We start from the raw sequence: 12,741 nt of genomic DNA, 5'->3' as shown, positions 1-12,741 counted from the left end.
AGGGTGGGTGGGGGTCATCAAGGAGAAACAAACAGAACTTTCACACCGTAGCCTGGCTAGTCATGAAACTGGTTTTCAAAGCTTCCCTGATGTGCACCGCACCCTCCTGTACTCTGCTAACTGCCCTGGTGTCTGGCAGCACATAATCAGCGACCAGGCGATTTGCCTCAACCTCCCAACCCACCATAAATGTCTCCCCCTTACTCTCACAGCTATTGTGGAGCACACAGCAAGCAGTAATAACAATGGGAATATTGGTTTCACTGAGTTCTATCCAAGTTAGTAAACTGCACCAGCGCGCTTTTAAACGTCCAAATGCACATTCTACCACCATTCTGCACTCGCTCAGCCTATAGTTGAACAGCTCCTGATTACTGTCCAGGCTGCCTGTGTACGGCTTCATGAGACATGGCATTAAAGGGTAGGCTGGGTCCCCAAGGATAACTAGGCATTTCAACGACCCCAACGGTTATTTTCTGGTCTGGGAAGAAAGTCCCTTGCTGCGGCTTTTGAAACAGACCAGAGTTCCTGAAGACGTGAGCGTCATGTACCTTTCCCAGCTATCCCACGTTGATGTTGGTGAAACGTCCCCTGTGATCCACCAGTGCTTCCAGCACAATTGAAAAGTACCCCTGTCGGTTTATGTACTCGCTGCCTTGGTGCTCCGGTGCCAAGATAGGGATATGGGTTCCGTCTATCGCCTCACCACAGTTAGGGAATCCCATTGCAGCAAAGCCATCCACTATGACCTGCACATTTCCCAGAGTCACTACCCTTGATATCAGCAGCTCTTAGATTGTGTTGGCTACTTGGATCACAGCAGCCCCCACAGTAGATTTGCCCACTCCAAATTGATTCCTGACTGACCGGTAGCTGTCTGACGTTGCAAGCTTTCAGAGGGCTATGGCCACTCGCTTCTCAACTGTGAGGGCTGCTCTCATCTTGGTATTCTTGCGCTTCAGGGCAGGGGAAAGCAAGTCACAAAGTTCCATGAAAGTGCCCTTACGCATGCGAAAGTTTCGCAGCCACTGGGAATCATCCCAGACATACAACACTATGCAGTCCCACCAGTCTGTGCTTGTTTCCCAGGCCCAGAATTGGCGTTCCACAGCATGAACCTGCCCCATTAACATCATGATGTCCACATTGCCGGGCCCCGTACTTTGAGAGAAGTGTGTGTCCATGTCCTCATCACTCTTGTCACTGTGCTGCTGTCGCCTCCTCACCTGGTTTTGCTTTTGCAGGTTCTGGTTCTGCATATACTGCAGGCAGGGCTGACGAGCCGGGGGGAAGCCAGTACAAATTACCAGGGCCCAGCAGTCTGGAATAGCTTAGCTGAAGTTGACATATCTTAGGTCGATTTACCTGGCCGTGAGGATGGCGGCAAGTCGACCACTGCCACTCCCCCGTTGACTCCGCTTCCGCCTCTCGTCGCAGTGGTTCCGGAGTCGATGGCAGAGCGATCAGGGATCGATTTTATCACGTCTACACTAGATCGGCGGGTAGTGTAAACGGACCCAAAAATAGCTCCCTGTCTTGACACTTTTTCTGGAATAAGAGTGTCCGTACAAGAAGCTATTCCAGAATAGCTCTAGCATTTTAAATTCACATCATACCTTATTCTGGAATAACTTCTGCATGTAGGCAAGCCCTAAAACAAAGGTCCAAGAAATAAGGGGTTTAGAGTGCAAACTGTAGCATCAAACCACTCCTTCAGCATAATTAAACCCCAGATCTGAAGTCACTGACACCCACTTATTAAGTCATGCCCCATGCAGTAACTTCACGGATACACCTCATTTAAGCACCACAATACTGAGTTACAGAGAGATGGAAGAGAGAGAAGAGCAAAGTAATGGGAGGAGGAAGCTGGATCTGCCAGATGAGCACCACACCCTGCTGAGGACTTGTCCAAATAACTGAGTCCCTACCTTGTGCCCAGACTCATGAGTGTGCATTCTACATGTTACCACCACTGAGATTCAAACAGGATCCTGATGATTCATAGCGTGACATATTGGCAAGTGAAAGCACACCGGTGTCCTCTAGTGGTTGGAATCAGAAATACATAAATGTGGCATAGGCCCTATACTGCTCACCAGTAACAAAGATTCTTCTTTACCTCCAGTGATGGATGCCTGTGCTTTTGGAATACATTATCAGGGAGTTCCAAGTGGTCATGGAATTGATACAGTAAGGAGTGAATTTAAGAGGTGAGCCAAAAAGGAACCTCCCCCGGCTAAGTCAGCAATAGCTGGGCCAAACTGGAAGTTGTTTTGCTTTCCTTAGTGAAGAGTGCAGAGGAAACTAACGGAGAGCTACCTTCATTACGGTTCCCAAGAAGTTAGCTCCTCATCCCACACTGGGTATATCTACACTGCAGTGTAAGCCCAGGGTTCAAACTCAGGCTCAAGCCTAACCCCACTTCCATTTACACACAAATCTTGCTAACCCAAGGCTTAAACACACAGTCCCAGGGCCCCATGGGGGTGGAAGGTCTGAGTCCAAGTCAGGCTGGAAGCCAGGGTTCAAGCCCTATTGTTTCGCCATGTAGACGCAGCCCCACTGAACTCATGCTCTGGGAGTCTGCCATAAGTATTCCACAATCCCACCAGCTGACTTTCATTGTCCTCTGGCCAGTCACATTTGATAGACATTCAGTTTTCCCCACACTGAACCATGGAAAGGGCTAGCGTAGCCACCTTTTGGGAGGGTGCCAGGAAGGCTGGGATATGGGTGTTTGGACTCAGGCCTACATAATGCTGCGTAGGTGCTAGTGCCCCAGGTTGGGGCCCAGGTTTAAACAATTCCTAACCTCAGGTTACAAATGAATGTAGATGCTTAAGCACTAGGTTAATGACTCCAAGGTCTGCTGACTCAAGTTCTACTAACACTAGGCTGACATTGCAGTGTAGACGTACCCGTTGTGTATTAACATTGAGATAAGAGACCTCACAAACCATTCTTCAAAGCAAAATGGCCCTTTCCTTCTTCTCCCACAGCGTTGAGAGAAGAGGGGCTTTCTTTTGCTTTTATTTCAAGGTGACCTGAAAACGAGTGATAAACCTGGGCTTGTGCACTTTTTTGCTTCTCTACATTGGCTAAAGGCCTGAAAATCCACACCTTACAGTTCTTTTCCCCTTGGAAATTCAGGTCTTCTCTATTCCGTCATATTCTCTGGGGAACTGACAGGATTATGACATCACACACACACACTCAGCTGCTTTCTTTGACACCTATTTAACTGCAACACTGTGACAGATTTAACACCTATTTCCCTTCAGCCAAGGGCTAAAAACTTTCTCTGCTCAGATCTGAGTCATCCAAGGAGTCCTTCATCAGAAACAGGCAAAATGAGCTTTTGCATTCTTAAAATTCCTAAAGGTAAAAACAGGAGCAGAGTTTAAACAAACAACTTTTAGGCCTTCTACAAAGAGCCAAAAAGGGCAAAAACCTATTTCCACCACTCCCCTCCCCCCGCCTCTGTACTGGTCAGCTTGCAGTCTCACTAAACTGGCATCCAACTTGAAATGACTTTTGATTTAAACAATGAGATTGCTGAAAAGTTAGAGTTATCATTACCTTAAAGTACCACCAGGGGCGGCTCCAGGCCCCAGCATGCCAAGCGCGTGCTTGGGGCGGTATGCTGCGGGGGGCACTCTGCCGGTCGCCGGGAGGGCGGCAGGCGGCTCCGGTGGACCTCCCGCAGGCGTGCCTGCGGATGGTCCGCTGCTCCCACGGCTCCGGTGGTTCACCAAAGCCATGGGACCAGCAGACCCCCAGACCACCGGAGCCGCCTGCCGCCCTCCCGGTGACCAGCAGAGCGCCCCCAGCGGCATGCTGCCCTGCTTGGGGCGGTGAAATGTCTAGAGCCGCCCCTGAGTACTACATCAGCCTAGTTCTTTGCCCACAGAGATAATAGTCCACCTATTGCAGTGTTGTTGTGGCTATGTTGTTCCCAAGATACTAGAGAGACAAGCTGGGTGAGGTAATATCATTTATCTTTCAAAAGCTTGTCTCTGTCACCAACAGACCTTGGTCCAATAAAAGACATTACCTCACCTGCCTTGTCTCTCTCATATCCCACTTTGTCAAGGTGGAGCCATCCCATTGTCATGTTTATTTATTTACATAACATAGTCATTGTGCCATAGGGAACCCAGACAGACCTGATATAATTTAAGTGTGAGCTAATGCTTCCTGGCTTAGGCACTGGGACTTGCACAGAGAACATGTGTTCCTCCTCAAGCAAATTGTGACTTAACTCACCCTCCCCAAGTGGGAGTGGGACTTCTCTCTTGCTCCCAGCAGGGTGGCCCCTGCAGGACAGAGTTAGACTGCTTTGATGGAACAGTATAAGCAAGGAGTTTCAATTCCTCTCATTCCATGAAGGCACGATGGTTCTAGGAAAGGGTTGAAGTCCATTAATGGAGCAGAGTAGGGAAGTCCAGGGTTGACTGAACAATTTTTCCTCACCCCAGCAGGGTGGTGAGATCATATTTATAAAACCCTGTTACATAAAATACTCAATGGTTTCTTTAAACCCAACTGGTGCCTGGGGTGACCAGATGTCCTGATTTTATAGGTCTTTCTCCTATATAGGCTCCTATTACCCCCCACCCTCTGTCCCGATTTTTCACATTTGCTGTCTGGTCACCCTATAGTCCTGCCTAGGGCAACAGTGACAATCTCAACTCACAATGCATACAGACCTTCATTAGCCTGCAAGGACAGGAGGCCAAGGACAGGATCTACCACCCCCTCCAGAACCATATTAAGCATCACAGGCTGCAACTCAGCAGAGAGGATTCCTTAAGACACTGTTCTGTTTCCACAGCAGTATTAACACAGCTCAGTCTGAATAGGAGCAACTCAGTCAAAAAAGTAACATGAGAGAGACAAGGTGGGTGAGGTAATATCTTTTATTGCACTAACTGTTGGTGAGAGAATCAGGGCCTGCAGCGGACCCAGTCTCCAGGCAACCTAATAAGTGCAGCTGGCCTGCAATAGGCTGCCTGAGAGATGGGAAGAGTCAACAGTCCGGCTCTCAAGCCGAGCAGCAGCAGGCAGTTCAAGTGCTGCTTCTCAAAGCATTTGCCCAATGCCCATGGCCGCAATAGCTCCTGCCCCTGCTTGTTCCCAACCCCTGCTGCACCTCACTCCTGGTAACCCAGTTCTGACTCTTGGTTCTGACACTGGCCTCTGACACCAGCTCTGCCCACTAGGGATGACCACCCACATTCCAGTCACTGACATGTTTCCTATGTTGACAGAAGGGGTTTTCCATGGATGTAGATAATCCACCTCCCCAAGAGGCAGTAATGAGGGGGACACTGGGGGTTAGGTTGGCTTAACGAGGGTGCATGGGGGCCAGGTTTATATAATTTTTGGTGGTGCCCAGAATGGGTCCAAGCAGAGATGGGCACCACCTGGACAGGACGGCTCTGAAAATATAAGCCCAAACATTGGTGGAGCCAGGCCCACCTTCCTGAATATTGGTAAAGCATGGGCACCACGGGCCTATATAACTTGCTGCCTATGCTAGGGTGCTCAGGGATGTGAATTTTCCACACCCCTGAGTGATGTAGCTAGATCAGGGGGTTCTCAAACTGTGGGTTGGGACCCCAAAGTGGGTTGGGACCCCATCACCAAGGCTGGTGTTGGCCCTGGGCCCTAGCAAGTCTGAAGCCCAAGCCTAGGTCCCACCACTCAGGGCTAAGGTTACATGCCCCCTGCCCAGGGCAGAAGTCCGAGGTGGCGGGCCTCAGGTAGGCTCTGTCTTCGGTGCCCCCTCCCGGGGTCATGTAGTAATTTTTGTTGTCAGAAGGAGGACATGATGCAATGAAGTTTGAAAACCACTGAGCTATATTAATCTATGCTTAAAATTTAGACCAAGGCTCAGCTGGTCTTTAGACAGTAACTACATGAGAGCCACTGATGACACCACATGGCCAAACTGGGAACTGCAATTTTCTGACATATCCTACAGGTACTATGCCTGGAAACCTGCACGTGGACCAGTAACAGTGCCTGCCCCTTTATGAATTCTCATGGGGGCTGGTTTTCACATGCTGAGCACCCACAGCTCCAGCTGAAATAATGGGAACTGCACGTGCTGAGCTCTGCTAGCTCACATATCTTGCATGCACTATAAAATTCAGTTTGCTGCAATTATTTTGGGGCCTTCCCCCTTCCACAACATGCCCCCATTCTCACTGCCTAGCTGCTGGGAGGAAATGGAAAGGATGTCTGCTGTCCAGGAGAAATGACTTTTATGAATGCAACATGAGGGGTCTGTCTTAACCTGCAGCCTCCATGAAGGCCATCTCTGGTGCCCCCAGACATGCGGATTTGTTTTTAATTGAAAGAAGACTGTTAAATCTATGAAACACCTCCAGGAGAAGCTGCTTTGCTTGCCTACAATGCAGGTTCTCACAGTGGATTAGCTGCTTGCTAGTCTGACTAGCAACGCTGATGTACTGCACAAGCACGCATTGTTTGCGAGCAAAGCGGCTTCTCCTGAAAGCTCTTCATAAAGCAAAGGTTGCCTAGCTTTACCACAGAGGGACATTATGCACTCAGGAGCAGGACATGGCAAAGCCAGAGGCAGTGTTAGCATTGGGGGATAGGCCTTTAAAACACTTTTGGCTGCTGCCACCTACCCCCCCCCCTTCCCACCAAACCAACTCCTTACCACCTGAGTGCATAATTCCCCACCCCCCTGCCCAGGTCTGGCCTGAGCCTTTGGAGAAGAGTTAGCAAGACTATTTGGGGGGCTCTTCCCATACTGACCTGTTTTATAAAGGCAGTGTAGATGTAGCCATGTTAGTCCCAGGAGATGAGAGACACACACCCATGTACTTATCCGCTCCATCGATACTGACTTGGACTTCTTATGCATTTCATGGGTGGCGTCCCCAAGCCCACTTATCCACTGACACTTTAAAAACCCTTGCAGCACACTCTGGGTCTATGCCAGTTATGCGATATGTATGTATCTTTTCATCCCTGCAAACGATGACTGTAACCCCCATAACCCAAACCTGGCCCCAGATGTACAGTACCGTCCCTCTTAACCTGTGTATATTTCATTTCAAACATTTACTTTAATAATATTTTATTGGACCAACTTCAGTTGTTGAGAGAGACAAGTTTCCAGCCATACAGAGCTCCTCTTCTTCCCGATGAAGAGCTCCATGTGGCTTGAAAGTTTGTCTCTTTCTCCAACAAAAGTTGGCCCATTTTATATATTTAATGTGAGCGTGCAAGAAAGAGTTCAGCTTTACACCACACTGTTTTTAAATCTATGGCTATGGCTACACTTAAACTTCAAAGCGCTGCCGCGGCAGCGCTTTGAAGCGCTAAGTGTAGTCAAAGCGCCAGCGCTGGGAGAAAACTCTCCCAGCGCTGTCCGTACTCCACCTCCCTGTGGGGAATAACGGACAGCGCTGGGAGCGCGGCTCCCAGCACTGGGGCTTTGACTACACTGGCGCTTTGTAGCGCCGCAATTTGCAGCGCTGCAGAGAGTGTGTTTTCACACCCTGCTGCAGCGCTGCAAATTTGTAAGTGTAGCCAAGCCCTATGTTTCCTCATTGACTTGCCAGAGTCCCACAGACAGTCTGTGGTAAAGCAGAGACTTGAATTCAGGTCTCCCAAGCCCCCGGCTAGTGCCTTAACCACCAGTTACCCTTCCTCTTATCGCCTACTGCTGGTGATGGCTGTGCATAGTGGGCAAATTAAGCCTCGCACAGGAAAGTTGTTCAAATGAGCCAGGGGTCTGCATGCTGCAAGGGACTCTGCGGCATGCTGAATTACAGCACTCCTGCAGTGCTTCACAAACGTTAACTAGGAACCACACTGTGGCAGGTACATTTTGTTATCCCCACTTTACACATTGCAGGAGGGTGTAATCCCAGCACTGAGCCTGACTGCCCCTGTCACGTAGGTCAGCATTCACTCATGACAAATTTCTGCCCCCACCTTCCAAAGCCAGCACCTGGGGCTCCCCAGCATTGCTGCTAATCACAGACTCCCCAGCATAGGTGGATGGCTTTGGTTTGCCAGGCCTTTTTTTTTTTAAATGCTACCACATCTCTTATTAAAACATAAATCTTGAGGGAGGGAGGAAGAGAAATAAAAAGGATCAGTTTCTCCTAGAGGAAAGGAAATGGAAGGAGTGTAAGAGTGCACTTCGCTGGGCTGGCTTCCAGCTTCCTCCTGGCACAGCTCTGCTTCCCAAATGACAAAAGGAAGAAAGAAGACGGGAGCACAGCTGTCCTGGGAGGCAGAGCCCAGCCATTGACATGTGATGAGCAAGCCCTACAGAGAAAGCCAGCACTTTGACCAGTGACTATTACTGTTCCCCAGGCTGCAGGTGTGAGTGAGGTAGGTACAATGTATTGGCAAAGTATAGGCCCCACCAAAAAGAGGAGTTGTTTAAGGTGGTCTCAGGTGGGGTGGGGTGAGAAACAGTAGGAAAAATAGGTTGAAACTGAACAAAGAAGAATTGGAGAGACAAGGTGGGTGAGGCAATATCTGTTGGTGAGAGAGAAGTTTCGGCTTACACAGAGCTCTTAGAATTGGAGCAGACTAGCAGGAAACATTTGGTAATTAGCGCAGTCTACTGAACTGCACCATGCAAAACACATTTCCTGGTTGCAAAGTTACTGAACCTTTAGAGCCTCAGGAGATCAGTATGTGAGGAGGTGGGGGAGGGTTATCCTGGTTTTCACACACATCCATCAGGGATATAAGCAAAATTTCCATTACAGTGGCTGACTGATCAACAGCCCCAAGGTATAGAAAGAACTACACGTGGGAAAAGAAGAGCATGTTTGTGTTTGGTTTCAAAGACCCAAAACCAGTCTGACTAGCTGGAAGCCCAGTTTCAGGCTACACCCTTCCCTTGCTCCCTGTGTGTGTTAATGAGAAGCGATCTCATTCCCAGAATGCCTCAGACCTAGTCATTATCTATGTAATCAAGCATTTCTGCTGCATTCATCACTATAGTATTTTGTGCTTAACAACTCCCCCCACCCCAACAGTGTGGGCTCATTCCCCTCCCCTGAGACAGATACCACAGAGCCACTTCAGCCCCAAGCCACTACAACCTGAGTGGGGATGCTGGTGCTGGGGGAAGACTCCTCACTGACGTGGAGGACGACATTCCTCAGACGCTTCTCTCAAGCCAGATAAAGACGAACAACATTTTATTAAAATCCGCATTTACAGAGGGAGCAAAATCAAGAGTTAAGGATTCTTACACAGGCATGGGGGGTTGTAGAAAAGCACAGGAGGCTGGGTGTGGAGGAGATGATGCAAGCCAGACCAGAAAAACATGAGAGAGCCTGGCAATGGGCAGGCACTCAGGCAGGTGTCTGCATCCCTTTGCCATCCCTTCAGAGGGCAATTGTGGGTATCAAGCCTGCAATCAGAGCACCAGCAGCTTGGGGGCAGTCATCTCCCCCCACTCATCATCCTCCCAGGAGGGAGACAACCCTGCTGGACTGACACCCGAGGGGTCCGAGCATCACTCCATTCGAGAAGAGATTATAACCACTTCATAACCTTCCCCAGGACATCCACCAGTGCCAGCCCACCACAGCCACAACCCTCTGGGGACGGGTCCCACACACTTGTGTCCAAACATTAAAAAAAAAAAATCTGTACATTTAAAATTTTTAAAATTCATAAAAGAAAATGATCCAGGTTATCACTTCATAGTGGATATTTCCAAAGCAGTAGACATGGGGAATACAGGCTCCAATTCCAGTATTAACCAGTAATGCTTCAGAAGCATTTCACAGACGACCATGCCTCACCCAACTAGGGATAGTTGGGTTCTGTTCTAAAAGCAACAGTAGCCTAGACTATTAGGTGCATGGCTGGGGTGACAGGCCCCATCACAGTCACTGAGAGAAGCAGGAGTGCACAGTAAAGGGCTTAGTCTCTGCCTGGGGTTGGGACTTCATACTCAGCTATTCAACAAGAATGTGAGTGAGTACAGGGACTAGTGTCTGGGTAAGTTCTCAGAGCCTCATGTAGCTGGTGCTAGACTTCAATGATAGCAGCTGGGCTCATCTTGCTCCAGTCAAAACAGGGATGGGAGAAAAAAGTGCCATGAGTAAGAAAGCGGTTCGCTTTCCTCTGCACAGTCCAAATCGGGGCTCTCTCAGGTATGTTGATCAGCAGAGGGGCACTCTGGCACTGCGTGTGATTGTCAGCCTCAAAATATTAAATACAGGAAAAATTTACAAAAAAACAACAACAAAAAAAGCTACAAGCTAATCACATTGGGCTGCTCCAGACAGCTGTCCCCAACAGCAGAGCCAGGCCATCACCTGGGCAAATCCAGAGGCCCATGAGCAGTTTCATCAGCTCTGAGGCTAGTTCACTCTGTGGTTTGAGACATGAGAGAATGGACCAGCATGCTTGCTCACCCTCCCTCCCTCCCTCAACTTCACCTCTATCCATCTTTGGAGCATGGGTGGGAAGCTGCTCATTTCTCCATGTGTGTCCTCTTCCTCCAAAAAGCCAATCAGGGTCCTTTTGCCAGGATACTACCTTGTTCCCATGCTGTGCTGACTGACCCCTTCCCTGTGGCAGAACTTACCATGAGCAACCAACAGGTGGCACTAGTTCAGCACAGGTGAAGCAAGGGTACTGACTGAACCTGCCAGAGTGGAAAGGCAACTCGTTCCATCTCCCCCTAAGACTAGCTAGAAAACTAGGGACACAGGCTTCCATTCACTTTGAGTAAGAATATGCACATTTGCAAAGAATGTTCAGAGACTAGAGACTGTCATCCTGAAAAACACACACATTACAAGCCTTGAGAAGAGACAGACAAAGAAGGGTGCATGTAAAACTCGTACGGCAGATCGTTTGGAGAGATATTAGTTGCACATTTCTGTAATATCTGTTCAAAACTCAAACAGCAATCAAAATGTAGACAATCCTGTCTTTCCTGTCATGGGAAGAGAGAATTTGAAAGACTGGCACATAGTTCACAGCACTGACTGGGCCAGTCACGTGAAGCATGCAAGCCCAGAAAAATTCTCACTGAGACCCTCGAATTTGGCATTGGGACAGGACCACCTAGGGAAGATGGTTTGGGGACGGGGTGGATATGAGGAGGTCGTTGGATAGACCCAGAATGGGCAGATTTACATGTCACAGAACAAAAAACAAAAACAAACAAACAAAAAAAGCTGGCTCTGGTGGCCCTGCAGAAAAATTAATGCCACATAAAAGTCAAACCACAGCCCCTTCAGTAGATACAGCAAATCCTTCTGCTGCTCTCGCTTAGAATGGAAGGCACCGAGCCATTCAGAGCTGTGACTGGATTGCTCGAGATGGGGAAGGGGAAAAAGTCAAGAGATGAACTAAAATCCTTCCCCATACCTTCAGCTTCAAGAGCAACCACGAGCACTTGGGACATGGCTACTGCCATGCTACAAATATCTTCTAACAGAAAAGGAGGCAAAGAGTCCTTCAGGCATAGGCCTTTGTTTCTAAAACAAACAGTACATGGAACTGTGCCCAATCTGAGGGAAGTGCTTGGGGTCAGATGGGTTTGGTTGTACTGTTGTAAACCAGGTGCTCAGTATCCTCTGTGGTGGAGAGGGTTGAGTTGGTAGCAGTGGTAGGTTGGCGTCGCCGGCTGTTCTTCTTTCTATTCTTCAGGAAGAAGTAGCCAATGATGACCAGGACTACCATTATGCAGATACAAAGGAGCACTGCAATAGCCACTTCAAAAGCACCTGTAAGGGGGACACACACAGTTACAAGGGCTGCTCCGCTATTTCTGTTGCAGCATTAACAGGCAGGAAAAAGCAAGAGGTACAGAGCTGGATCAACACCTGGTGCTGGCAAAAGACATTGCCTGAGCGTTCAACAAGGACTAGTGACTGGACAGCGGGATGTTTAGCTCAGCAGTTGGTGGACATGAAGAAAGAGCATGACTAGATGGCTCAAGGAGCTGGTAAGGATACACAGACCCTTTCACTTCCAGGTCATGGTTCAAGTTCCACTCGAGTCAGTTCTCAAAAAGTTATTACCATCTGAAGGCTGTTCAGCTACTTGGAGGTTGGACATCTGTATTAAACACACAACCTTATCCCCAACACCAAGTGGAGTCTCTGCAGGGCGGCCAAGAGATGGCTGAGCCCAGAGGAGGAACTACTTAGGGGTAATTCCTCCAGATAAGGTAGATTAGCAGGGGAGTGTCAGGAAATTCACAGTACTACTGCCCAAGCTATCGCTGTTCTGTGCATCAATGTCCAGTGATGTTAATCGGGCGCCTGTCACCAGCACTGAAGTCATTTAAGTTTGGCACATTTGAGGACCATGGCAAATCTGAGAGGAAGGTTCAGTCTCTGGGACATTGGGAATGACGAATCACCACCTTAGGAGCAGTCTGCTCTGGGAGGAACTCTCTCAACACAGGTTTGGGATGAATGGCAACTCACATTAAAATGTGAGTGTTGTATGTTAAAGATCATTAACTTCAGGCCCATTGCAATTGTAGCTTGCAGCTTTAGTGTTGTTAAACACATACAACCCTGCTCCCATGTCAACCAACATTATTCAAATACCCACCTGTGTCTAGCCTATCCTCAGCTATCCAGGTCAGTGGGGAACATGCCAGCCTGGCTATGAGGGGAGAGTGTCTTCCCCACTGTTCTTTGATGCCTACAGATTATAGGACTCAATTCTCTTCTTACTTATACTAGGGTGAAT

At 48.7% G+C, this 12,741-nt stretch overlaps 1 protein-coding gene across 2 annotated transcripts in view; it reads right to left on the bottom strand.

Moving 5' to 3' along the window:
- Nucleotides 1-9,192: 9,192 nt before the first annotated feature.
- Nucleotides 9,193-12,741, bottom strand: part of SPINT1 (serine peptidase inhibitor, Kunitz type 1) — a 28,291-nt gene continuing 24,742 nt past the window's right edge. Inside the window, exon 11 of one of the 2 annotated variants that reach the window (XM_039538783.1) lies at nucleotides 9,193-11,762. In XM_039538783.1, coding sequence (XP_039394717.1) covers nucleotides 11,566-11,762 — 197 coding nt within the window. In that variant the 3' untranslated portion in view covers nucleotides 9,193-11,565. The remainder of the gene's footprint in view (nucleotides 11,763-12,741) is intronic. The other variant, XM_039538784.1, reaches the window with a different exon arrangement.

Source organism: Mauremys reevesii, linkage group 4 (assembly GCF_016161935.1).
Source record: "Mauremys reevesii isolate NIE-2019 linkage group 4, ASM1616193v1, whole genome shotgun sequence".
NCBI lineage: Eukaryota > Metazoa > Chordata > Testudines > Geoemydidae > Mauremys > Mauremys reevesii.
Note: the sequence above shows the minus strand (reverse complement) of the source record. Positions and strands in the feature narration are given on the sequence as shown.